The sequence below is a fragment of the Hippopotamus amphibius genome, chromosome 12, assembly GCF_030028045.1.
Source record: "Hippopotamus amphibius kiboko isolate mHipAmp2 chromosome 12, mHipAmp2.hap2, whole genome shotgun sequence".
NCBI classification, from domain to species: Eukaryota; Metazoa; Chordata; class Mammalia; order Artiodactyla; family Hippopotamidae; genus Hippopotamus; species Hippopotamus amphibius.
In genome coordinates, this window is record NC_080197.1 from 10,090,644 (window position 1) to 10,118,069 (window position 27,426).

Genomic DNA, 27,426 nt, shown 5'->3' on the forward strand with positions numbered 1-27,426 from the left:
TGGTTGGAGTCAAAGCTGTGTTTTTGCTGTAGATGCTGAACCTCCTTTGCCTCCCCCAGCACTCGGGAGCCCCCCAGTTTGATTACGGTCCTGTCACCGATTCATTTACTCCAGTAAAAAGAAAACTGATTCCTCAGCTCCTGGGCCTGGTGATGCTTCAGTAAAGGATGTCTGAGAAGTAGGAATTCTGGTGACTGTCCAGGGTGGGGAGAGAGGAACAGGGACCTCACCAGCACCAACAGTAGTAATAGTGGTAGCAGCAACAACAGCAAGCATTGAGCACTTACTGTATGCAGTCACTTTGCATACAGTGCACACACAACTCATTTACTCTTACCCACAATTATGGGGTGGGTATGCTTGTTCCTGCCAGTTAACAGATGGGGAAACTGAGGCCCAAACCAGCAGGCTTCATTCCCCCAAATATTACCTCACTAAGGAGGCCGACCGTCACCGTTTGGTCATTCCTTTGTCCAGAAAATATCTGAGTGATGATTAAGTGCCAGGTACTGTTGCAGGTGCTGGGGATCAAGCACTAAACAAAAAAGAAAAAAAAAATCCTCCAGGTAATAAGTGAGCACGTGAAGTGCACAGATATTCCAGATGGTGCTGAGTGTGATGAAGGACAGCAGGCAAGGAAGGGGGCAGAGCTGCTAGGGCAGAGGGAGGAGGCGGGGCATAATTTTACATCCAGCGTTCTTCCCCGAGCTCTCCCCCTGGGGATAAAGGCTGCGCGCATCCCAGGGCTAACACAGACCCACCAGACACTTTTCCACTATCAGAACGACCTATGGTTCAAGATCGTCACCCAGGGTAAGATTTCTAACCTAAGACAATTGCACAGGGAGCCTCTTGCCCAAGGCTAATAAATGACAGAGCCCAGATCTTTGATCCCACCCGTTTGGACTCCCAAGGCTGTGCTCCCAACCGCTGTCTGCTCATCCTCTGCGTACCCCTGTGGCACTAAGAATGGTGCAACCCGTGTGCATTTCTCTTCTCACAGTCCCAGCCATCAAGACGGAGCCCACCGATGAATACGACCCCACCTTGATCTGCAGCCCCGCCCACGGGGGTCTGGGGAGCCAGCCTTACTACCCGCAGCACCCAATGGTGGCCGAGTCCCCCTCCTGCCTCGTGGCCACCATGGCTCCCTGCCAGCAATTCCGCTCAGGGCTCTCATCCCCCGACGCCCGCTACCAGCAGCAGAACCCGGCGGCCGTCCTCTACCAGCGGAGCAAGAGCCTGAGCCCCAGCCTGCTGGGCTACCAGCAGCCGGCCCTCATGGCCGCTCCCCTGTCCCTCGCGGACGCCCACCGCTCCGTGCTGGTGCACGCTGGCTCCCAGGGCCAGAGCTCAGCCCTGCTCCACTCCAGTCCGGCCAACCAGCAGGCCTCACCGGTGATCCACTACTCACCCACCAACCAGCAGCTGCGCTGTGGAAGCCACCAGGAGTTCCAGCACATCGTGTACTGCGAGAACTTCGCGCCCGGCACCACCAGGCCCGGCCCACCCCCTGTCAGTCAAGGTCAGAGGCTGAGCCCAGGGTCCTACCCCACAGTCATTCAGCAGCAGAATGCCACAAGCCAAAGAGCCGCCAAAAACGGACCCCCAGTCAGTGACCAAAAGGAAGTATTACCCGCGGGCGTGACAATTAAACAGGAACAGAACTTGGACCAGACCTACTTGGATGATGGTAAGATGCTTGTTTTTCTCATTGCCCGTGAGTTCGGTGCCCTGAAGCATTCCCCCCTCCCCAGCAAGTTTACTGTATGGCCTGGGTATCTTCCTTCATCTGTTTGGGCCTCAGTGTCCGCCCTCTTTAAGGGAGTCGAATAAGATAACCTTTAAGGCCTCACTCAACTCTGGACATGAATCATTTCCCAGCAGGAGTGTGGGCTGGGTGGTAGGAGTTTTAGTTGCTCCCCCTACAAATATTACAACAGATAGCAAATGAGGGCACTTCTGGCCCTAGGAGTGTCCCCTGGGTCATGAACTGGGTCAGTTTAACTGCTTCCACTCTCTTTCCATTGGCTAAATTTAGACCAAGGATAGGGAAACAGAAAGGAAGGAAAGCTAACCTTTTATTCCTGGAGAGAAAAAAAAATAATCCCATTTTATAGCCCTCTTTTGTATATTTGGGGGTGGGGGGTAGGGTGGGGCCGAGGGAAGGAGAAATCTCATTGCAAAGCGGCTCTGTCGGAAGGGAGCATGAATGGGGCTTGCGGGCAGGCTGCGGGGGTCGCTCTGCCGTGTGCCAGTGCAACAGAGCAGGGCATTGACGGGAGGGAAGCTGGGCTTCTGTTGTGCGGAGCCCAACTGACGGGGTGGCTGGGCCAAGGAAAAGATGCAGAGGCAGCTTTGTGTGTCTGTAGGTGCATGAGTTTGTTGGCGGGGGGCCCAGCTGGAAGGTCGTCTTGTTGGAGCAGCAACGTGTGTGACATTGGTCTGTGATCGCATCGAGGAAGGGCCAGTTGTGTTGGCAGGACTCACTTGGGATCAGCCAGGTGCCGCTGGAGGACAGAGAGGGCGGGGCAGGCAGAGCAGCCTTCCCCTGGGGGTGCCAGAAAAAAGAAGACAGGTGGTTTGAATTTCTGTATGGGAGCAGGAAAGCCTCCACCGCTGGCTGCCACCCACAGCTCCGGCCTCCCACTTTACCAGCAGTGGCATCTGATATACCCTGAAACCCCAATTATTCAGGAAAATTTACTCTCAGGAACCCAGCCAGGAAGCAGGAAGTAAGGCAAAAACTTCAAAATAGCCACAGTAGTTATCGCAAAGAGCAGGTGCTAGATATCAGGCACTCCAGTGGCAGGAATCCTTTGGTGCTCACTCAGAGACTATTGACTTCTACTTTATGCAAAGTTTTGATGATCCAGGTTATCTGGGGGTTCTGTGACTTCTTGTAGTTTCCATGTCCTCTCTCTTGTAAAACTATCTTCCAAAAACATCTCCCAAATGCATCCAGCAAAGATCCTTAGAGCTACTTAGTGTAGGGTCAAATTGCTCCCCGTGCCTTACAGGGTGGACTGCTGAGTTAATAATTGATCTGTCTAATCCTGAATAATCAAACACAGGTTGAGTTAGGGGCACTGTGCTCCCTTTTAAAAGAGAGACCCAGGTGCTGTCCATTTTACACCCAAAATGGTGAAGACAAAGTTTTGGTGCTTACCTGAAAGGGGATTATCATGTAGAAAATTCAGCTAATACAGAATGCCTTATCCGAGGGAGAGGGTAGCTGAAATAGGGCTGTAACCAGACCTCTCTCCATGCGTGTGCTCGGGGGCTGGATAAGGGCAGAGGTGCTTCATAAATAAACGATGCCAGAGCAGGGACTGAAACTTTCCTCCGCTGACTATGTCTCTAGAGGGAGAAATGTGCCAGCCCCTCCCACCCTGTCTGTCATCCCACATTATAGAGCAATGGTGAGCATCTCAGGTAGAGAACGGGAGTCAGTCCTTGGTTCTCTGTGATGCATCAGGTTCCAAGTGAGCCTCACAAGGTCATGAGTAACCTTTGAGTACCTGTTGTAGCCCTGGGCCCACAGAGGTGCCTCCTCTTTTCAAGGAAGCTTGTGTTATGGAGAAAGCAGCTGAGAGTAGAGACCCTTTGGGGCCTCCTAAGTGTCTTTCTGAATACAGGCAGGTTCCAGGTCACGGTGAGGGTGATCTCTCAGAGGTCAGTAACACGAGTCGGCCCTGAAGCTGTCTCGGAGAACCAAGTACAGTGAAATTGCTTCTCCTGGTGGAGCTTTTTCTTAAGTACATGCTTCACAAGCCTGTTACCTGGGATTTTAGGAGGTGTGCTCTGAAATGAGGGTTCTGTGGCTGGAAAAGGGAAAAATACTTGATAAAACCAAGTTTTTAAAAAACGTGTTTACTGCAGGACTTCTCAAAGCCCTTACTGAACTAGTGGACACAACCAGTCTCTAAAATGAGGGGGGTGGAGCACTTGCCAGAATTACTTGATCACCTGCACAACTCCAGGGGGTGCTGTTCACATTGTATTTTATTGTACTCTGTGTGAACGGAGCCCTTGGAGTTGTGCAGCATGGCAGGCCTGGGACCCCTCTCCCCTGATGTTCAGGAGAAATAACATGAAGGAATCTCAGAGTTCAGAACCAGCACTGCCCCATCCCAGGCACTGGATTCAGTTTGGGGGCTTCATGTTCCTGGGGCCAGAGCATGACAGCCAGGGGAATAATCTCTACCCACCTGGTCCCCAAAAGGCAGCAGTGTGGCTGCTGGTTGGATGTTCTGTGCTTAACCAGCATTGTCCCCAAGGCTCTGCCCAGCCCAGGTTCCTCGGATGGGGAGGTGGTGTGTGGCTTGTGGCCAGTGAGCTGCATCACCACTACAGCTGCCAGGAAGAGGGGTGCCGCGTTGTCTCCTAACTGCTGGGGGTTCAGATCCCGCTCACAGATGCCTTCTGGCCTGTGCACTCATAGAACATTCTAGACGCCACTGTTGGCTTTATGAATGTGGGATTCAGACATCTCAGCTCTCCTGGCATTGCTTTCTGACAGGTAAACTGGAAATCCCTGGGTCATTTCTCTAGTCTTTTGGGGAGGCATCCTAGGTCGTTCCATCCCTTTCATCGATTCCCCACAGGAGGTCTCCCCACAAAGTACAACTCTGGCTGCCCAAAGTCCAGCAGAACATGCTTCCAAGATAGGGGCTATTGCTCACATGCCACTCATCGGCCTTGGGATTTTGGCAAACTAGACTTTCCCTGGAAATGTTGTGAGAGCTGGGCTTAAGTGCTTTGAAGGTCAAAGGAAGGTTCTGCAGCTGGAAAGGGAAGGGGCCCCCGGAGGACTCGGGTCCAAATGCAAACACATCGTCTTGGAAGCGGACTGCACTGCTGCACTGTGATCCCGGGGTGCCCCAGTGTTTGGTTCTCTTCCCCAACCCTTTGCTAATGATCCGAAGTGTCTGGTCTGGGCGTCCCACCTGGTTCCCCGCCCTCTTCTTCCCAAACTGCATTCCTGCACACAGACGCTGTCTGTCTTGGCCCCCTTTTCTCTTGGAACTCCAAAACGCAGCTTCTGCTTTCTCCTCTCCAAGGACTCCAGACGTTTTCCAAAAGTCTCTTTTTGAGCTAGCAAAATAAGTGATATTCCAGGGCAAAATGTATCCTCACTCCTCTTGTTCCTCTGCCCGCCCCAACTCAGGCACTCTTTCACAGTTCTTCTGAAATTCGTGCTTTGCACACACACTCACTGTTGTTTTTCTCAGTCCCCTCTGTAACCAGTTTCTGGTCCTAAAGCCCCAAGTTGTACTTGGGAAATACCCTCAGCTCCTAGCAGTAGCCTGATCCTGTGACCTGTGAGGGAACCTTTCCCTCCCTCCCCACCCCTCCCCTCCATCCTGACCCTCCTTCCCTCCCTCACCAGCCCCCCGCCCTCTCACCCACAGGCATTAACTGGTTGCCTTCTCCGTGCCAGGTACCCTCCTGGGATTCAGGGGTACACTGGTGAACAACTCAAAAGTCCTTGCTCCTGTGGGATGTGTTTTTTGGGTAAAGGAGGCAGACGTTAGCACGTAAGGTGATAAACAAGCCTATTTCAGACGGCGATAAAAGCCGTGAGGGAAAGCACACAAGGTCAGGAGCCAGAGTGTGGCTGGGTGGGGGTGGCGTTGGCCCCCTCAGACCAAGTGCACAGCAAGGCCAGCTCTGAGCAGGTGAGCTCTGGGGAAGATCTGAGGGAAGGGTGTTTCAGGGAGCGGGAACAGCAGGTGGCGGAGGCTGTGAGGTCAGCTGCCGGGCTCGTGTTGGTGGGTTTCTGGTTAGCAGGGCAGCGTGATTTGATTTACCTTTTAAAGAGATCACTGGCTGCATTTGGAAAATGGACAATAGGGAGGCAAGAGTTGGAAAACAAGGGGTTTACTTCATTTTAGACAGACCCAGATAAGAAGGCTGTGAATCCCAGGGCAGGAATGTTGGGGGGTGAGGGGCACATTTTACAAAAGGCTGCCTTGTGCATCCTTTCATCAGTGCGGTTATTTGAGGTATAACTGGAACGGCCACAGTGTGTTGAGTTCCCAAGGAGGTCTGACCCCCTTCCTTGCCTAGAACTGAAGGGTGGCTGTACCTTCTACAGCCCAGGGCGCCTGCGTGGAGCAGGTAGGGAGTATTTGTGCTGTGCTGAGGGGCAGGCAGGGAGAGGCACTGAGGAACCGGGACTCAGGGCACTCCTGCTGGGTGCCATGGGTGACACACTCTCTGAAGAGCTGGGGGTTCTCAGGTCACCTCTCCACGGGCTCTGGGGGTAGCGAGCCTACGCCGGCAGCCTCGAGACAGCCGTAGACGAGAACATCCAGAGACGGGGGTGAGGCCTGGGACTCAAAGGAGATTCTCCATGGCTTTCTGGAAATGCCTTAAGGAGAAGGATGAAGTCTCAGTGATGGCCAGAGCCTCTGCCAGTGGCTTGTAAGGATGGCAGGGGGTGTGTGTGTGTGTGTGTGTGTGTGTATACATATAGGAAGAGCACAAACCAGTTTGTTTTTGAATCTGCTCTTCTATCCTTCATATGAGCTACTTAAAAATCATTTATTGAAATACATTGAATAAATTTGAATATTCCTATATATTTAGATGTTGAAATATAGGCACACTCAGAAATCAGTCGTGTATTCTGCATTTCACCAGGCGGACCACCCATGTCGTCACCACCAGGACCATGTGTGACATGGAATCTTGTTAGCAACCCAGGAGTCCCCCAACATGTAATCTCCTGCCTTCTCCACAAAGGTGGCCATTATCCTGCCTTCTAACCCCAAAGGTTCGATTTGCCTTCTTGTAGAAACAGAAGCCACACAGCCGTGTTCTCTGGTATCTGCCTTCTTCCGTCAGCCCCTAGCTTGTGAGATCCGGCAGTACTGCTGGGGGTAGCTGAGGTTCGTTCATTCTCATGGATTATTCCATTGAGGAAATAGTCTACAACTTCTGGATGCGTGTCCTGTTGACGGACATGGGGGTTATTTCCCGCTTTATGAAGAAGCCTTCCGCGAACTCTCTTGAACTCTTCTTTTGCTGACCACCCAGAAGGTCAGGAGTGGAGCCCTTGCCAGATGGTTTTCCGAAGTGGTTGTACCAGTTTATACACCCACAGCAGTGCGGGGGAGTTGTACGAAGTGGTTTTAAGTGTAGTTCACTTTGTATCTTCTGACTTTGGGACCTGCCCTCAGTTCTAATGAAGGTGCCTAGTTATGGGGGTTCCAGGCTGCAGACGCAGGGGGCAGAAACCTGTTTGGGTGTCAGCTGCTCTGACCCCTGCTTGGACCAGTTACTTAAACTGCCTGAGCCTCTGTTTTCTCACCCAGGAAAACTACACCTCCTGCTCAGATACTCAAACTGCCAAGCATGCGTTAAGATCTGCACTTGGAAATAAGGCTCCTAAAAGACGTTCAATAATTAATATTTGCTCCGTTAATAGTAACGGTGATGATCTTGATAGACCTTCCCTTCAAGTGTCTTGTGGTACCTTCTCCAGCCTTGCCTTTATTTTGGCCACTTAAATATTTTGGCCTTTTTCGCTGATGAGAATACTCCATGTGGAAAAAAGGTAGGGAAAAGCCCCAGAGAAAGCACTGATCTGTGGCTCGCAGGGGCTGCCTTTCAGGCCACAGAGAAGCAGAGGGTACGTGCGCTGTTCACCTCGGGGCCCAGTTTCAGTTCCCTGCTGCGGGCTCTCTTCTGCCCTGGAAGAGAGCACGGCAGGTTAGAGTCAGCCCCAGACTCACCCATGGGGGTTAGGAGGCCACCAAGAGCTTTCCCTTGACCCTTGGAAACCACTTGGGTGCACTGGGAGGAGCCGGCCACACTTTTTGTGCCATTCTCTACGGACGTGGTTGCCTGGGGCTCCCAGGCGGTGGAGTCAAAGGTGCAGCTTGAAATGTGTGCAGGGCAGTGGTGTGCCCGCAGGCATTCTCTTTCCTCCATTTGGTCTTGTTTGAAGCTTCCCCTGCCTTGTTCCCAGTTCTCAGGACTTACTTGCCGTGTCTCCGTAAGACGCATTGGATGACGCTTTGAATATCAGTGGTCGTACTTACTTGTGACTGTGGGCAAGTGACTAGCTTCCCTGTGCCTCAGTTTACCCATCCATAGAATGGACATGACCCCAGCTCCTCCCTCATAAGGCTGTGATGAGAATGTATTGAGTTAATGCACATCATACCTTTAGAACAGGGCTTGGCCCAAAGTACTCCCTGACAAATATTATCTGCTATTTTTCTTTGTGAATTTAATTGACTTCTTATAGGACATGGTTCAGATTTCTTTACAATGTATCTGCACAGGAGAATAAGAAAAATAGCTCTCCTGGTCTTTGGTGATGAGGACCACTTGCCCTTGTGCCCCGTCTCTTCCAGTGGGGCTGAAGTAGGGGACAAAGCCCCAGGGCACGGGCTCAAGCTTTCCTTCCCAAACTTCTTTCAGGGACCTCGGGACACCTACTCACACGAGGGGGTGATGCCCTGGGCCCAGGGATAGCTGGGAAGCCCAGTTGGCGTGTCCCCTGCTGTGCATCCCTGGTGGAGCGTGGACTGTGGGCCCAAGTTTTGCTAGTTGTGCCATTGGCAGAGGGTCCCAGGGTGTCCTTTTAAAAGGCTCTTTACCCAGAGGCTGGATGTGCCAGAGTGTGAGGACAGGCCAGTGAAGAATGGACAGAGGGACGCACCCTGCAATGTGCAGGAAGTGGGAAAGGAACCAAGGGTGAAAACGCGATCTGTGACTGGCACGGCTTTGTTCAGCAGGTCAGGGATCTTTAACCAGGGCCGCTCAGTGCCCACGGCAAGCCTGTGACAAAGCAGCTCCTGTTTGGAGAGGCGTGCGAAGCCCACAGACAGCCCAGTGCTGCTGACAGCCGCCACGTGCCCGGCCGCAGCATTGGCCCAGGAGGGCTGGGCTCCCTGGCAGCCTCCCTGAGGGTGGTGGTACTGATGGAAGGTGACACGCAGGGATTCTCTACTCTGATGAGAACCACGCAAAGTGGTTGCCCGGCTCAGGGCACGTGGAGAGCCTGATTCAGGGGTTGCAGTGTGGGGCTGTGCGGGGCACCGGAAACCACCACTGCCAAGTTTCATTCACACGGCCGCCCTCAGTGGGCACCCACAGAGTCCAGGCTTCTGCTGAGGGTTTTGTTCAGCATTCTTTTTAAAGTTCATTAAAAACAAAAATTTTGTATTTTACACAGGCAATATGTTCATGTGCTTGAAAAAACAATATAATATGAAAAGATACCTGGCAAAGTCTTACTCCCATTTTTTGCCCTGCCCCTGATACTGGTTTTCTCAAGCCTAGAGTAGTATATCTTACTCTTTTTACCACTATTGCCAGCCTTTCCCCTCAGGCTCCTTTTTAGGTAATTTTTTTCCTAATCACCACCCCCATGAAATATCAGTCCCATAGATGCACTCCATACCTCTTTAGGTACCGGGGCTCTTTGCAGGCCACAAACCATTGTCATATGTAAGATGTTTTTTCACCCCCTAAGAACCAACTTTCATCCCCTTGAGGTGGTATCATCCCCATTGGGAATGCATGTTGTAGTTTCTGTCTGTAATCGTGAGCATATGCAAGCATGTCTTCTTATCTTCCCCCTTTATTCTACAAAGGGTAGCAAAATATACCCACAGGTCCCCCGTGGATGGGGAATTGGGTATCTCTTGCTATCACAAGCAGCACTTATGATCTGTCACTCAGTGAATGGGCAGGTGTGTCAGGGACCAGTTCTCAGGAATGGGATGTCTGGTCCAAGGGTCCAGCCTCGATTCGGAGCCTGCTGGGTGTAGAGATTCTGGAGTTGTCCTGCCTGGCTCTCAGCCTGACCTCACCTCTTCACTCTTTTGTGATCTCAGGCTTATGATAACACCCCCCCCCAACTCCGAGGGTTATTGCATGCATGAAATGGGCGCATCTTGGTAAGGAAAGCACTTTGACCAGTACCTGGCATGCATGGTGGGTGTTCAGTAGTTGCTCATGTACGTCTCTGCCAGCACCACCAGCAATGCCATCATCATCATTTCTGGGCCATTGCCATAGTCTGAATGTTTGTGTCTCCCACAATTTATATGTTGAAGCCTATCCCCCACAGTGATGCTGTTAGGAAGTGGGGCCTTTGGGAGATGCTTTGTCCTGAGGATAGAACCCATGCATAGGATTAGTGTCCTTTTAAAAGAGACCCCACCGAGCTCCCTAGTTCCCTCCCACCAAGTGAGGTTATGATGAGAAAGCAGCCGCCTATGAGGAAGTGGGCCGTGTCTGCCAGCCTTTTGATCTTGGACTTCTCAGCCTCCAGAACTGTGAGAAACAAACGTTTGTTGTTTATAAGCCGCAGAGTGGCTTTTTCGTTACAGCCGCCTGACTAGACTAAGACAGCCTGCAGGTAGTAGGGGCAGAAATGGGCTTTGGAGAAGAGCCCTGAGGCTGTCTCTTAGCTTGTGTCCTTATTACCCTGCTGGGCTACTTCTTGTTAATTCAGCAAAGGATGTTTTGAGTCTCACTGGAAAATGCCAGAGGCCAGAAAACTGCTTGCCTAGAGACAAGCCCACAAAATTTGCAAGAGCTCCTGGTTGAAGGTCACTTCACTGAGCCAGCAGTAGGTCAGCGTCCCTCTCCCAGCAGAGTAAACCTCATGTTGGTGTCTGTACCAGGGGCATCTTTGTTTTGCCTCTCTTGATGTTTCCCCACCTTCTAAGAACCTCAGATTTCTAGCTATGCCACTTAGCTGTCCTTTCCTCCTACATCGTGTGTACTCTGCATGGCTGGCTTATGTAAATATAAGGAGCCACCTTCCAGCTGCCTCCAGACCCAGGCACTCCTCGGCCATCTTTTTGAAATTCTACAAAACAGATGTTTTCAAAGGAACGCGTTCTTGCATTTCAAGGTCAGAAGCTACCAAACCACAAGAAAGTCCGTCTTCAGACTTGCTGTCCACTCAGCCCACATTCCAAAGCAGCCTCTGACCCACAAAGAGCAGACAGGGCCCAAGAAAGAGGACCAAGGAGACGTCATTTGGTGCTATCCAATGGCCCCAGCGTCAGCCCCCAAACCCCCACTTTTAAGGATTCTGAGTCATTTGGGCTGCCTTTAATTTCCGCCTCCAAAATGTGGTTATTGTCGGGGGTGGGGGGCGGGGTGTGTGTGGGGGGTAACAAGTAAATATCCTGGTGAAGGAGTATGGTGATCAGTTAAGCAAGGTGTATGGGGAGGTCAGCATCCTTTTCTTTCTCAAGGCCCTTTTAGACCTTCATTCTTACTAGCACAGCCTGCAGAAGCGCTGGGGCTCACTTCCTCCCTTAGTGGATGTGCTGGACACCCCGGAAACGTGGCTTGTTTCAAGATGATGCAGCAACTGGGTGAGAACTGTGAACATCATTTCATGCAGGACTGTACGTGTGATGGGCCCAGGCCCCTCGTCCCAGGCCATCACCTAACTTAATCCAGGACGTGTGTGTTAAAAAATACATGACTCCCCAGTATCAGCTCGAGCTGTAATGTGTTCCTCTCTAGAGATGTTAAACTTGACAAGCAATTTAGTTATTTGAGGCTGTGAATTAGATGGGGGTGACAGTTAATCAAATCTTATTTTAATACTAAATTTCTTCCTGTATTCCCTATCTTCTCCATCAATAAACCCATTTCAGACAAATAGTACAGTTTATTTTCCCAGAAAAAAAAACAAAAAACTTTAGTGAAATAGGCCTAGTTGTATTACATTCCGTAGAGTTGAGATTTGGGTGCATTTTGTCTTTTGTCGCCCCTGAGTATAGTTCTGGATTCTTTTTTGCCCTAGACCTATTCAACTTTATTTTAGCACCATTTTCTTTTACTTTTCATCCTTTCCAAAAAAAAAAAAAAAAAAAAAAAGAAGAAGAAGAAGAAAAGAGAGGGAGAAGGGCTTTGTTCTTGGGAAATGATGAAACCATTTCTCTGGCTCTTCTCCACCGCATTCCTGACACCTCTTTAATTTGTTGCTGACCCTGGGGTCTGGTTAGCTGAGACTGTGACTCTAAAGGCAGGACTGGCGCCTGTTTTGTTCATCTGTGATGTCAGGAGTCTCTCTCTAGGTGAAGTCAAAGGCAAACTGAGGGTTGGGTTTGAAGAGGGAGTCTGTTCAGGTCCTCAGCAACCAATCCTGCCACTTTCAGGTGTCAGGATGACATCGGCCTCATTCCTTTCAACTGCCATGACATCAGATCTCTGGCCAGGAAAGAGAAGCAGAGTGCGCTGTGGTCATTTTACAATGAGCGCCGAGTACCCCAACTCAATTTTATGATGGGATTGTCTGTTGCAAGCGGTTTGGACGTCAGTCCCAGGCATTCTGCAAACCAACAAATGGGTTTCAGCTGAAGCCTGTTAGTTCCACCATCCCGGGAAAGTTGAAAGGCCACTCCCTGGTTGTTAGTTTCCAAAACTCTGGACAGAGTGGTGGTTCTGTTGCATAAGCCGACTATGTGGGGAACGCCTTTGAAATGTTCCGCAGCCGGTTCTTATAGATTTCTGGAAGTTGATGGTGTCTTTTGAATTCTCAGCTTCATTGGAAGCCTAAAAAAGAATTGACCCAAAGTTGATGAATGCACCCTTTCCACTTCTTACAGATGGATTGAGTTGTGGTCTGCTTCAGGACTTGGCACAGGGGTAGCCCACTGGGGTTCCACGGGCTGCACTGAGCCTGCAGCTATTTTGTTTGGCCCACACAGTATTTAAAAAAATATTTGGATTAGATGCCAACGTTTAAAAACCAGGAGATTGCACATAAAAATACAGATTTCCGGCTTTCCTTGGAAAATCCGAGGATCTGGCCACCCTGGGCCCCACATTCCGCATGGCGGCTACCTGCAGTCAAAGTCAAGGCTGGTCCTGAGTAGAGACCACCTCCCTTAGACAGAGCACGTACTTGTCCATAGCTCCTCCCAGCCCCTCTTGTCTCCTGACAGCGGATGGAGCGTCCGTTGTCATTTACCAGCACGCTGGTACTGTTGTTCCTCTTATACGTAGTGGACCTCACTCAGCCGAGGTCTCCATCCAGACCTGCTTGGCATTTGCATTGGTTACCACTCTTTTGGACGTGCCACTCACATCTGTGGCCACCTAACGAGCACCTGGCACACAGTGGGGACTTTGGTGGTGTTAGCTTCCTCTTTCTTCCCTTCCCCTCCTTGTGGCCAGGGGTAAGATTTAAAAACACCTTTTGGGACGAAATGCTGTAAATATATATAAATATAGAGCAGCACGATGTACCCACTTACCTACCACTCAGCTTCAACTGCGGTCAACTCATGGCCAGTTGGGTTTCTTCTGCACCTCTGTCTTCCACCACCTCTATTTCACAATAACAGTTTGAAGCAAATGCTACACATCAAAAATCCTAGATACCAAACCCATATCACTTTGTGTGTAAATATTCAGTATGTATCTCTAAAAGAAAAGGATTCTGAAAATACTCATAATACCACTAACACATGAAACTTAATGAAAATTCCTTAAAATCATGAAATATCTGGTGTTTAAACTTCGTCATCTCATGTCATAAAGGTTTTCTCCTTCTTTGTTTTGTTTTTATTACTTTATAGTTTGAATCAGGATTCACATCAGGCCCACACACTGCATGTGGATGCCTTGGGGTCTAAGACTGTTGTCATCCAGAGGTTTCCCCTCTGGATTAAATAATAGAAACTTTTTTTTTTTTTGGTTTTATCATCATTTTGCAATTTATTTTTTGAAAAAACCAGATTGTTCACCCTATAAAATTCCTCACAATCTGGCTTTTACCAGTTATGTTCCCCTGGTGAGGTTTAGCGTGTTCATCTGTCCTCTGTATTTTCTGTAAATTGGCAGTCAGTTCTAGTAGGTTCATGGATTCAGGTTTGGGGCAAGACTGCTTCATAGGTGGGTGCATCTCTCTGTCGGGAAGCAAATGCTGTCAGGTTGCTCCCTTCTGGCTGATGTTACCACCCCCTTCAGGTGCTGATGGTCAGTGCTGAACTCCACTAATTCAGTGGTACATGAATTGCAAAGTGGTGATATTCTGTTCTAATTCTGTCTTCCCTTCCTCTTCTGTCAGCTGGAAAACTTCTATAACGAGAAACTTTCCTTCATCAACAATGGTAGAATTCATATAGGAAAAGCAGGGTGAATGCTTGATTCTTTCCCTTTATTTGCCAGTTTTTAAAATAATGGGTTGGTTCATTAACATCCTCCCATGGTGATCAATTCAGGGTTCTTTTTGGTACCATTATGAACTCATAAATTGAAGCATAATTGATGTTTTAAGATTTTAATGGGCTTTTTTGCTTGTTCCTTTTGTCCTTGTCATTTGATGGATGTAAATAAAATTACATGACTTCCTCTCCTTTTTTTTCCCCTAGTGTAGCAATACGCTCAGATACTTTGAGGCATCAGGAAGGAAGGAACCCTATATGTAGACTAAGGGTTGTATTCCCTACATGTGCAAAGGGGAAATCATAAAATAGCTCTTGAGTGCCAGCTGGCTGAGATATCCCTCGCAGCATTGAGGAGTCTTTAAGTGTGGTTTAAGAAGAGAGTTTGCAGGGCAGGGGAAAGTTATATATTGATGAGGATGTAGAAGGCTTCTGTAACTGAAACCCAAAGTAACAGTAGCTTAAACAAGATGATAGGTGATTTCTTTCTCATGTAACAGCACAGGCATAAACAGTCCAGGGCTGGGATACCAGTCCCATGGTGCCAAGACTAGGCTCTTTCTGTCTTATCACTCTGCCATTCTTAGGATGGTACCCTCATCTGCACTGTCCAAGATGGCTCCTGGATGCAGGAGAGGGTGGAGGAAAGGAGAAAAAAAGGCATGCCCTTTCCCTTTAAGGGTATAACCCAGAAATCTCATATAGCCCTGTATCTGATACCTCATTGGCCAACACTTTGGCATGTGACCACAGTGAGCTGTGAAGGAGGCTGGGAAATGAAGTTTTTATAGTTACCCAATCACGTGCAGCACTAAAGCCTATTACTATGAAAGACAGGGAGAATGAATTCTGGGTCTCTGCACAAGAAGCATGATCATAATGGGAAAATAGCTCCAAAAGGAGGTTGGGTATTTTGTATTGTTTACTATTCTTAGGAGTTTCTTCATTTATTCCACAGATATTTATTGAATGGTTCCTATGTGCCAAGAGCAATTTTTAGGTCCTAGGGACACAGAAATGCATAAAACAGGTCTCTGCTTTCATGAAGCTTACCTCCTAGTTAGGGAACCAAACAAACCGCTCAGTAAATATGGAGTCATCTCTCTGTGTCTACAGGGAATTAGTCCCAGGAGCCCCTGCAGATACCAAAATCCATGGGTGCTCACGTCTCTCATATAAAAAAAAAAAGGGTTTAGTGTTTGTATATAGCTTACACATATCCTCATGTATACTTTAAATCATCTCTAGATTAGTTGTAATACCTTATACAAGGTCAGTGCTATGTAAACAGTTGCCAAACTTTTGGAACTGTCTGGTATTTTTTTTTTCTCTCAAATATTTCAATTCACGGTTGGTTGAATCTGTAGATATGGTACCGCGGATAGGGAGGGCTGACTGTATCCTATAATGTCAGGCGGTTATAGTCTATGAAGAAAATCTAAAACAGAAGAGGAAAGAGGCCTTCCGTGTCCAGTTATTGCTGATTCTCCCCAAATGCAGGGAGCCCTTCTCCTCAGGCTCAGTCCAGGACCCCCAAAACAGTTTATTACCTTTTCTCCCGAAGCACGTCTCTCAGCCTCAGGGCTGTTGATATTTGGGACCAGCTCATTGGTCGTGGGGCCTGTCCTGTGCACCGCAGGACGTCTAGCAGCATCCCTGGGCTCTGCTCAACAGGTGCCAGTGGAACCCCAGCCCTCACATACCCCAGTGGTGACACTAAAAATGACTCCAGATGTTGCCAAGGATGGTCTGGGAGGAAGAACTGCCACCAGTTAAGAACCACCAGTGTGACGGCTTTAGTGCCTGATTCTGGTGGGAACAACAGCTTTGTAATGTGGAGTGCTGACCATAAAGGCCCGTTTCATAGACTGGAGAATTCTTGGCTCTCTCTGGGTGTGGGAAGCCACTAGGAACTTCTTTCTTGCTGTGTTCAGTGTACTCCCTGGTGAGTGCCCAGGACAGTGGCTTGAGGGTCAGAAGATATTGATGGGTAATTGTAGTCACCAAAGGAAGCTTGGCTTGGAGCCCCACGTTGCTTCTTCCTTGCTTGTGGCCTTGGGCGAGGCATGTGTGAAAAGCAATGTACAGACTGTCGTGTGCACCACAGACACTGGGGAGGGCCTCCTTTAGCGCGAGGTTGGCAGGCCACTGCCTCAGGGAACTGCCAGGAGGCATCTCGTCTGGGCGTTTGCTTTCTTGGTTTGCCTTTAATCAACCGGTGCCCATTCATTCATTCCTTCTTTGGTATTCAGTGGGCACCTGCTGTCTTCCAGGCTTTGTGCCAGGGGCTGGGACACAGCAGTGAATGCAATGGACCAAGGCCCTCGTCTGATCCAGTCTCTAGGACAGATGTTAATCAAAAGCCAACCGATGAGTAATGTGAATTTCAGATGGGGCTCAGTGTTCTGAATAAAACAAACAGGCGTAACTTCCGATGGGGCAGTCAGGGGCAGCCTCCTTAATCTGAGACCTGAAGGAGGAGGAAGGGGAAGGGAATTCCGGGTAGAAGGAACAGCATGTCTAAGCGCTGGTTTGTGTGGAGGACAGAACAAGGTCTGGGGTAGTTGAGATTCATGCCCAAGAGATGAGATTTTTGAGGGCAGGCCAGACCACGGGGGGAGCCCAGAGGCCACAGCGAGAGGTTAGGATTTGATTCCTAGAGGGAAGGGAAGCGGCTGGCAGGTGGAAGGTTGCAGTTTGGGGTGCGTGTTTGCCAGGCTGGCAAGTACAGGAAATAATTATAACATAACAACAATCCCTCCCACTTAATGAGCACCTCCGGAAGGCAGAAACTCTCATCTCCGAGTCGTGGCTGAGACCAGGCGGAGGAGCGAGGCAGTGATCTGTCTCAGGTCACAAAGCTCGAGGCCCAGGGGATGAGCTGTTGGAGACGCGTGTGTAAGAGAATGATCTAGATTCAATTCATAAACAGAATGGAGCATTTATCTTGGGCCTTTCAGTCCACACATCTGATGAGACACCAGAGAATTAGCTTTCCCTCCAGACCCGCCAGTCTGACTGCCTCCTGGACACCTCTGCGTGGACACCCTGGAGGAATGCCAGACTCAGCCAGTGCTAAAGTGAGCTCACACCCGACCCTGATCTCTTCCTATCTCCCCTCCCACACCTGTCCTGAGGAATTTGGGGTGTGGCCTTAGGCAAGTGACTTAATGTCTGTGACCTCAATTTCCCCATCTGTAAAATGGGGATAATAGCAGTTTCAGGTTTAAATGAAATGATATATGGAAAGTGCATGTAGCAGGGTCAGCCACATGGTAGGCACTCCCTAGAGTAACTGTCAGCTTTATCCTCTTCCTCACCATCATCTTCCTCTGTCCAGGGCTGTGAAAATGTCTTAGTCTCTGCATTTGGGACGTGCCAACCCTCCTTTAATATCTTCTCACCAGTTTCAGGTTGAGACCATCTGCTCAGGTCCCACAGTGAGCCTCATTGTCAGGGGTGTTGGCCCAGGCCTTCTGGACACCCTGCTGCATATGGGGTGTGGGAGGTCAACTGTAGTCTTGTTCATACCAGCAGACGGCCAGAAGCAACCTGAATATCTATTAATAAGAGCCATACAAGGTGGTACTGAGCAGCTAGGGACAGGAGTAGAAGGGGGACCGTCTCCTGTCTGTGTTTTTATGCTTTGGGATTTTTTTCATCTTTGCCATATGCATGTATTTACTTTAAAAAAATTAAGGGAGAAAGGTAAAAGAAAGGGAGACACTTCAGGTCTTAGCAGTGACCCTAGAAGCTAATATAAAAGAATGGGGATTTAGAAATAGGAAGCTTTTAGTTCTGCTTAGGGATGCGTCTCCCACCATTTGGATGTGTAATCGTCCTCCTCGTCCACCCCTCTGGGCTTCAAGTGGAGGAGGACACGCAGCTGTGCTGAGATTTTCTTGCCCCTGAACCTGGGCCCACGCCGTACCCTCTGCCTGGAATGCCCTCCCCTCTCTCCCTCTGGTGCCTTTTGAAATCTGATGAGCATTGCGAGGCTCTGACAAGCTCTCTCCTCCTTGCAGCTGTAGGGTTTTTCTCTTCCTCTGAGTAATGGAGATACACCTGGTCCCTTGCAGTTGCTGTTTATTACATATGCCTTTCAGGTGTTTCTGTGTATTCCCTGTCCCCGCCTCAAGTCCAAGTTTCTGGGTGGTAAGGACTAATGTCCGTACCCCAACTGCCCCTGGGCTGACTTTGCACATAGTAGGTAAGCCCTGAACAACATTTTCTAATGTCCCCTTTGTGCAATCTAGCCCAGCTCCCTGCACATAAGATACTCACCACATATTTGTGGAAATGAATGAATATCCCAGAATGAAATGGAGATATTTACTGCCTGGGTTTTAAATTATTTGAAACTATTCATCATAAAACCACAACAATACTTCTTTTTAATAATAATAGCAGCTAATACTTAGATGTTATTTATTGCATACCAGGCACTCTTCTAAGACATCATTATATTAACATATTTAATCTTCACAACAGCCCCGTGAGGAAAGGACTATAATTATTTCCGTTTTATAAAGGAGGAAACTAGTCCAGAGAGGTTAAGTAACTGGCGCAATGTCACACAGCCAGTGAGTAAATATGTACTTGTTCTTTATCTAGATTTTTTTGGAGGAAAGATGCCATGCATTTTTTTGGGGAGTTCAGGAGTGCAAATAAAAAAACCCTGGAGCAGCTTGCTGGCGAGGTGACAGCATATAAAACCTGGGGAGATGACCTGTGTCCCGGTCCTAGAATCAGGCCTCAACATGACGGCTTTGGCTCTGGGCTTTTCAAAAGGCCTGAAAAGAAGTTTGAGACATGTAGGGGGTCAGAGTGGAGGAATAAACTCCATCCAAAAAGAGAAGCACAGAATTGAAGTGAGAAATGTTTAATGAAATGCCTGTAAACTTAAGATGTCAGCCAGTCACCTTCAAACTGGAAATTACATTTATCGTGAGCATTGGGGGCATTTTATCGCTTGGCATCCTGTGGCCTGCTGGAGTGTTCCAATGTAAGTGTGCTGGGGCCCTCGAACGTCCCGCTGGGCCTCTGTGGGGTGGCAGGAGGGAGGCACATCCCTGTGGGAACAGCGCGGGGAGGCTCCAGCAGGTCGCTGGGCTCCCCCTCAGCGCCAGGCTCTCCAGGCCTCAGCCGGCCCCTTGGACTTGACAGAGGCAGAGTCTGAAGACCAGGCCGGGGCAGGCCTTCAAAAATGTGCTGGCTGCTGGACCCACTAGAAAATCCATTTCTCGCCTCCAGCCAGCAGCGCTGCCCAGCGCCGGGCCATCCTGAGGTTGTTGTGACAGCAAAACCAAGTGCCATGGAAACGCTTGTGCAACCCCAGGAGCACGCTGCCTGGAGAGCGGGGCAGCTGCTCTCTGCTGGGTCGGTGGTGCAGCTTCGATCTGCCCCCCTCCCTCCCGTTCTCCTTGTTATCCTGTTGTGCTTGGCCTGGGCTCGCTTTGGATTCAGAGGCGCTTTTTGTGCAGGGAGACCCACGAGCTCGCTCCCCCTTTTCATGCCAAGAGGCGGCCCAGCTGGCTCTCGAGCCCCTGCCTCCTTCCAGCCCCTGTTCCTCCCGAAGGTGCATTCCCATGGGCCCAGCTGGCGGACAGCGTGAGGTGGTGGCCGGGGACGCCCGGGAGTGGGCATCCGAGCTGGCCCGGGGCTTCCCTCGGTAAACAGTGCGGTGTTTGCATCCCAGGTCTGGTCAGGGCTCTCCTGGGCAGCGTGGCCTCCCTCCCGCTGTGGTTCCAGGCGTTTCTGGGGGCGGAAAACAGAAACCAGCCCTGTGTTTTCCAGGCTGCCAGGCTTCTGAGAAATTCATGCCTCAACCCAGAAATTCCCTGCTCCCCGCTCACCGCCGGCCCCTTTCAGAGAAGGTACTTGCTCTCCCCAGGCTGGCTCCCTGTTTTCTGATGAGGGATAAAGTTCTGGGGAAGGTCTTTGGCCCCATCTACGGTGGCCACCCCTTTGGTAACCGGCCCCTCCCCCACCCCAGTCCCGCTGCTCTTTGATGTCAGAGCGCAGGTGGTAGGGGTCACCCCGCCATAGGTTCTTGGCACCTGACTGTGGCCAGGATCACCCTGGAGAGTTTCCTAAATTCAGACTTTAGATTACAGCCCTGGGGCACTTACTTGGTGCCCTGAGGGAGCTGTTAGGCTTTCGGGGTTCCCTCTGTGGGGCTGGTGTTGGGGGTGCAGGAAGGAAAGCAATCTGTTGCAAGTACTTCCTGCTGAAACAAGAGTGACTGATAAGGTTGGGGCCCCCTCCTGTGGGTGCCTTGAATTCCCACGGGGGCTCATTCCTGCCCATAGGTCTCGCAGGGAGAAATGGGACGGGATGTTTCCACGCAGAGGTTGGCATCTCTCGTTTCTGTGTTGGAAGGTTGGGCATCCTGGCCCAAAGTCTTGCAATTTAGTCAGTTCTACTGCACACTTTCGCTCACTACCTACCTACTGTGTGCCAGGCAGAGAGCACGTCAAAGGGCGTTGATTTGCTAACTGGCAATGTGGTGTGTAATATGGCCACGTGTAAAGTGTGTGTGTGTGTCCGTGCGTTCCCAGAATCAGGCGTGCAAAGGAACAGCCCAAGAGCTAGGGTGGGCAGCAGAAGAAATAAGTTGGTCCAATCAGGTTCTCCTTGGACTTCAGCGGTTAACTCTGGTCATTTTAGGTCTGAACAAAAGGCTTCTGTCTTTACCATTAAACCAAGGTTTCTTGGCGAGGCAGGAAGGCAGGATAGAGTGGTTTCGAGTTTGCGCCCTGGAATCTCGCCTGCATTTAAATCCTGGCTTGGCCACCTGCTGGCTGTGTCACTCTGAGCACATCCCTGAGCTCTGTGAGTCTTGGTTTACGGAACGGCATAATAATAATAACCCCCACTCGGGGGGCCTTGTGGACACTGAATGGTTAATGTATGTAGATTTCTTAGACCAGGGCCTGGCCCAGAGCACGTGCTCAGACTGTGCCAGCCTCCAGCACCATTTCTTTTTTTTTCCCCTGAACAAATCAAACCATTTCTTTCTGATTTGTGCCGTAGGAATTTTCCAAAGTTCCTTCTCCCCTACCATCAATATCAAGACAGACCATCTCGTGGGTTCCATTCAACTGTGTGGCCAGTCCCCACGCAGCACAATTTCTTGACGCTTGAGGCCAGCCAGGCCAACTGACAGGTGCTGGGTGAAGGAGGGGTGGTCCCTGCCCTGTGGATCTTACAGTCTCATGGGGAAGAGGGATGATAAACACAGCAGAGAAATGTATTTCAGATGGTAAGAGATGAAGGAGAGAATCAGGTGTTGTGAGGGGAGACTTTGGTCAGGGTCATTGGGGACGGCCTCTCAGAGGAGGTGACCTTCAGAAGGCCCGTTCCCTGAGGGGCACGCTGTCGTTCCATTTCCTTCCCCACCTCCTTCCTTCCTTCTCTGCCCCTGTCTCCCACTCCCTTCCCTCCCTCCATCCTTCTCTCTCCCTCTCTTCCTTCTTTCCTTCCTGCCTTTCTTTAAATGCCAAATGGCTTTCATTAAACATATATAAGATACAAAAAATAACAATACAAACAAATATCATGTACCCACCCTGAGTGTAAAGAAAAAGGACATAACCATTACCTCTGCACTCTTCTGCCTTCTAAAACATCTTTTATTTGCAAATCTTCCAGTTGTGTTTCTCTGCAAGAGGACTCTTTAAACATTTTTCTCTGATTTTCTTTCTCACAGTGAAACATTCTTTTTAGGGGGCTTATTTTTAAAAATTGAAGTATAGTTCATTTACAATGTTGTATTACTTTCAGGTATATGACAGTGATTTAATTATACATATATATGTATATATATATACACACACACACACACACACATATTTTTTTTTCTCTTTTAGGTTCTTTTCCCTTATAGGTTATTGCAAGATAGTGAATAATATGGGTCCCTGTGCTGTACAATAAACCCTTGTTGTTTGTCTATTTTATATATAGTAGTGTTAAAATAATTCTTTAATATGAAATTCAATACTCAGATTTTCAACTGCCTCATAAAGGCTCTAATTTTTTTTTTTTCACCATTTGTTGTGACTCTGGATCCAAGGCAGGCCCACACAGTGTGATTGTTTGAAATGTGTTTTCCATTTCCTTCACGTGTCCAGGCCCCCTTCATCTTTTCCCCCTTTGCCACCTTTGAGTTGAAGAAGCCAGGTGGTTTGCACGCAGGCTAGGTTTTGTTGCTTGCAGCCCCGAGGGGCCATCAATCGTCGTCGCTTTGTCCTCAGCAGTTGCTGTAAATCCGTAGTGAGATGAGCGGCTGGATCAGATTGAGGTTGATGTTTCGGGCGAGGCTCCCTCATAAGTGACGGTGTGTTCCTCCATCGGAGGTGCCTGGGCTCTGCTTGTCTCTGTTCTGCAGTGTTCACAGCCGTGGTGCTCACGCCAGGACTGGGCACGGAATTTTGAGTGTATTTTCTTCCCTCCCACCTTGGACTAATTGCTGTCCTCAATTTTGTGTGTCACTTCCCTTTTTAAAAAAAATAGTCTTACCACTTGTTTGATAATCTAAAAAACATGCTGAGTTTTGCATGCTTGTGAACTTTACATAAGTGTAGTTGTTCTGTAAGTAGTTTTCTGCAGCTTGCTTTCTCCTTCAACATTACATTCTTGGCATTCATTAGGTTGTCATTTTTGTAGCTGAAATTCTTTCCTTTTCTCTGCTGTGTAGTAGTCCACTGTAGAGCTCATTTATCCATTCTGCTGGTGGTGGATATTTGGCCATTTCCAGATTTTTTTTTCCCTATGCTGGTACAAACAGTGCTTTCCAGAATGTTCTTTCTCTGCACACAGAGGAGTTTCTGTCGGGTTGTACTTACAACTGAAATTGCTTGGTCACTGGGCATACACACCCACCACACCGGCAGACAATACCAAATTGTCTCCCAAAGCGGTTGTACCAGCTTATACTCCCGTCAGCAACGTAGAAGTAATTACCTGGTTCTACATCCTCCCAACGTTTCATACTGTGTAAGATCGTTAACATGTTTGCAAAACTTGTGTGGGTGAGATGGTATCTTTCGATGAACAGAAACTTTTAATGTCATTAAATTTATTTTTGGAAAGGTTTGAGCTTTTTGAGTGTTGTTTGGGATGGTGCTACTGAAAATGTGTCATGGGACTGGCCACATCTGTGTCACTTGGGAGCTTGTTAGAAATGCAAATTCTCGGGCCCCGCCCACCCCAGGCGTGTTGCATCAGATATGTCAGAGTTGGGCCCAGCAGTCTGCGCTTTTACGTGCCCTCCAGTGATTCTGATCCTCCTCAAGTCTGAAGAGCTGGTTTAGGAAATCCCTTCCTACTCTGATGTCATAAAGAGAGATTCTTCTATATTGCCTTCCAAATATGTGACAGTCTTGTCTTTCACACTGAAGTTTGTAATTCACCTGGATTCGGTTTTTGTGTCCAGTATGAAGTAAGGTTCTAATTTCCTTGTTTTCCATGTGGGTAAGTAGTGGCCCCAGACCATCTATTGAGATGTCCATGTTTTCCCACGGGCCTGCAATCCATCGATGTTGTAAATATCGTTTCCACGTAAGTGCAGGCCCCATCCTGGTCTCTCGGCTTTGTTCCATAGAAGAATTTGTTTGTCCCCAGTTCTTAATTACAGCTGCTTTGTAGGTAGTCTGGCTTTCTGGTAGGTTTAGTCCCCAGCTTGCGGTTCTCCAGAATTGTCTTTTTGCTTTTCTGCAGACACATTGGAGAGTCAGCTTGTCAGGCTGCACAGAATGGCATCGAATCTTTACATCAACTTTAGATTGTTGTATCTTTCACTCAAATGGGGGAAAACAGACATTGTACAGTATTGAGTGTTTGTGGGGTCCTCCTAAAGCCTGCTGAAGGTCATCTTTTATAACAGAAGTAAAGCGAAAGCCACCGCTCACAGGGGCTTGCTGTCATTCTGGCCACTGGCCCTGCCACACAGGCTGGGTTGCACCTCACAAGCTCATCAGGATGGTCCCCAAATCCGCCTCCCCCCTCGAAGCTCAGTGGCCCCAGTGGATGCATCGTCAGGGTTGGGATGATGGAGGGCTGTAGGTGGAAAGGCTGACCCTCCCCTCTCTAAGTGTCTCCCGTTTCCTGAGGATATGCTGCTCTTAAAACCTGCCTCCTGCTAAGGTCTTTTCATGGACAATTTCTAGCCACCTCCCAGTTGGTGTATGAAATGGGCTTAGGATAGAGATGTTCACAAATGGAGAAATAGTTTCTCCTCCTTGAAGTTGGACTGAGTGGAAAACAAAGGGTGAGGGTCCCAGATTCCACAGTCGTGTCTTAAGCCCACTTGCGGCATGGTTTAACACACTGGCCGTGTGCCGTGCTAGGTGCTCTGGGGGGTGTGGGCCTTGTGGAACTTTGGAGCCAGGATTTCACTAGTCAAATAAGGAGCCAGGCAGGGGACAGCATGACCAAAAGCTCAGAAGCCCTGGCTTCTCCCTTATGACAGCAAAGCATGATTTCTCTTGGAATCTTCTCTGTAGAGATGGATGTTACTGTACCCCACATTTGGCCATGATGAAGTCAACACTGGGTTGCCAATACTTAGAAGCCATAGTTTGTCCATTTGTTCCTTCTTTCATTTAGTCATTCATTCATCCAACAGCTATTTATTGTTCAATGCTGGGAACACTGAAGGGAACACAAAGGCTCAAAGTGCCTGCCCTCTTTGAGCTCACAGTCTAAACATAAACGATAACACCAGGTAGAATAAGTGCTATGAAAACAGGTAACGCAGGATGGAGGGAATAGAGAGTGGTGGGTGGCATGAGGGCCTTTTGTCCCATAAGGGAAGCATCCCAGAGAAGGTGACATTTGAGCAGAGATCTTGCTGAAAGAGCCTTCTTGGTAGAGGGAGCAGCAAGTGCAAAGGCCCTGGGGTAGGAGTGTGCTTGGCACATTCAGAGTACAGAAGGAAGGCTGGGGGGACTAGAGGAGAGTGAGGAAGAGAAATGCATACTCTTGGATGTTAAAGGAATGGCTTTTCCCAAGGCCAAGTGGGATCCCTGGGTCCCAGCAGTGGGCTGGTGCTGGCTGGTGAAAGCCCATCCAAATGGAATTCTGACTAGAAGGCCAGCAGTGTCCAGCCGTGGATAGCCGCAGTCTGGCAGCCACTCACCTCTGTCACCCTCTGGGATAACCTGGATTTCCCCATCAGAGAGGCCCCTGACTGTGGAGGCTAAGATGGTTATACTTTCTTTGGAGAGAGGGTGCCTTTATGCCACCAGAGCCCAAAGCCAGAATCAGATTGACACCACGGGAAGGCTTGAGTTCCCTTAGATCTAGAAACACAGCTTGCTGGTGGTTTTGTGGGGTGTGAACTTCAACTTTCCCTTCTGCTGGAGAATACTGCCAACAGAAGCAAGCTGGGATGGCTCCAGTCACACCTGGGAAGCTGCCATCTCTCTCTGAACCCCAGGCGTTGGCTCTACTTTAAGTCTTATGAAAATCTAGCACAATCTCACCTCTTAGATGTGCACCCTGGGCTTGGCATCATGGTCCCAAGGGGCCAAGCTACTCTTTGCTTCTCAAATCTCATCCCCCAGGTTAACTAGAGTAAACATATATGTTAGCTCATCTCCATTTTTCCTTGAATACTATATGGGTGACTTCTACTGTGTAACCCTGATAAAAGTTGGGGTCTCCCAAGGACCAGTCTTTGTTCAATGTGGCATTCAAAGAATCAAGTTCTGACTGCCAGATGATAATTACAAAAGAATCCCCATCTTCAGTAGCTTGAGCCAGACTGGGTAGGTTTGAATCCTGGTTCTGCAACTTAGTAGCTATATAAGCTGGCTATGTTCCTTAATCTCTTTGTGCCTCAGTTTAATTATCTATAAAATGGGAACAGGTAATACCTACTCTGTGGGATTGCTGTGAGGATTAAATAAATATATGTGAAGTGCTTTGTAGAAAGTGCTATATAAATTAAATAAAGGTAATCATTATTCTATTACATGTATCAGGAGGTTTCATCTACAACTAATAGAAAGCTGGCCAACAACCTTCATACTAGGATTCAGACCAGCTCCTGGAGGCTGTCAAAAACCAGACTTAACTGGGCAAATTCTGGTTAAATCCAAATCAGTTAGGTGTTTGTGTTTCATCCATTCACTCAACCGTCTTCTCATGAAGTTTTTACTGAGCACCTACTATGCGCTGGCTCTGTCCTGGGTGCTGGGGTCATGACAGTGAATGAGAGATGAGGTCCCTGCCCTCACGGGGCGATGACAACCCAGTGAGGAGTTGATGTTACCATGTCTTGAGCTTCAAGATACAGCCTTATAGCCTGAGCTCCCCCAACCGGGATCCATCACCATGGTAACCATGTGCAAGGGAAAGGCGGGGTTCACCATGATCCAACTATAATGCTAGGCTTCTGTGAACACTGGCTGTGCCCACAGAACTGTCAATGGCCACAAATGAGGTGATATATGTCACAGCCCGGGCCCTGCTCAGAAGGTGCCCACTGAATATTGCTTCATCAGCCTGTGTCTCGCAGTCCTTTAGAAACGAACTTGGCCCCCTGACCCCCATCTTTCCAAGTGGCCAAGCTCCCCTGTCAATGTCTGGGGTGCAGCTCAGGCACTGCCCTGTCAGCCTGGATGGAGTCATGTTGCACGTGGATTTGGAGTTCTGCATCGTGAAGTCTAATTCGGGTGGAGGGTGGGCCTGTGGAGGGTGCTGGGATGAAGGCCTCAGGAAGCTGAGCTGGGAGGTGGGGCCTGTCTCGTGTTGCTGGATGAGAGCAGGACGAGTATATCTCCCAGAGGCTGGCTCAGGGCAGGGGACCTCCTCCCGCTCCTTAGGGCTTGGCATCTTCTTGGCTGTAACTGATCTGCCCTCCTCCCAGTTAGCACCTTGGCTTCTTACTCAGAACCGGAGCCTCAGAACTGCCATGTTTACTCATCCTGAAAGCTGAGGGCAGTTTGGGATGAGATGCGGCATTTTTCTCGTAAGCCCTGAGGTCTTGCTGGTAAGATGTCGGGGCTCCTGGGGGCCGTGCAGGCCTGCTGCCGGGGCTGGCTTCCGGAGGCCTCTGGTGTGCAGAACACTGGTGACTCAGAGGCTGTTGTGCATGTCACTAGCCCAGTGCAGCGTGTGCACTATGTGGGGTGGCCTGGGAGGGGGGCCCCTCTTGGCAGGATGTGAAAATGCATCTCTGGGAGCCAGGCTGACCTCAGACCCACCCACTCTGAAAACTCAGAAATAGCTTCCAAGGTGAAAGTGCTTTGGTGAGAGA

At 49.3% G+C, this 27,426-nt stretch overlaps 1 protein-coding gene across 4 annotated transcripts in view; it reads left to right on the forward strand.

Moving 5' to 3' along the window:
• NFATC2 (nuclear factor of activated T cells 2) overlaps positions 1-27,426 on the forward strand; it is a 154,540-nt gene that overhangs the window by 113,246 nt on the left and 13,868 nt on the right. For all 4 annotated transcript variants that reach the window (XM_057703013.1, XM_057703011.1, XM_057703012.1 and 1 more), the window contains one exon: positions 1,004-1,693. In XM_057703013.1, coding sequence (XP_057558996.1) covers positions 1,004-1,693 — 690 coding nt within the window. The remainder of the gene's footprint in view (positions 1-1,003; positions 1,694-27,426) is intronic.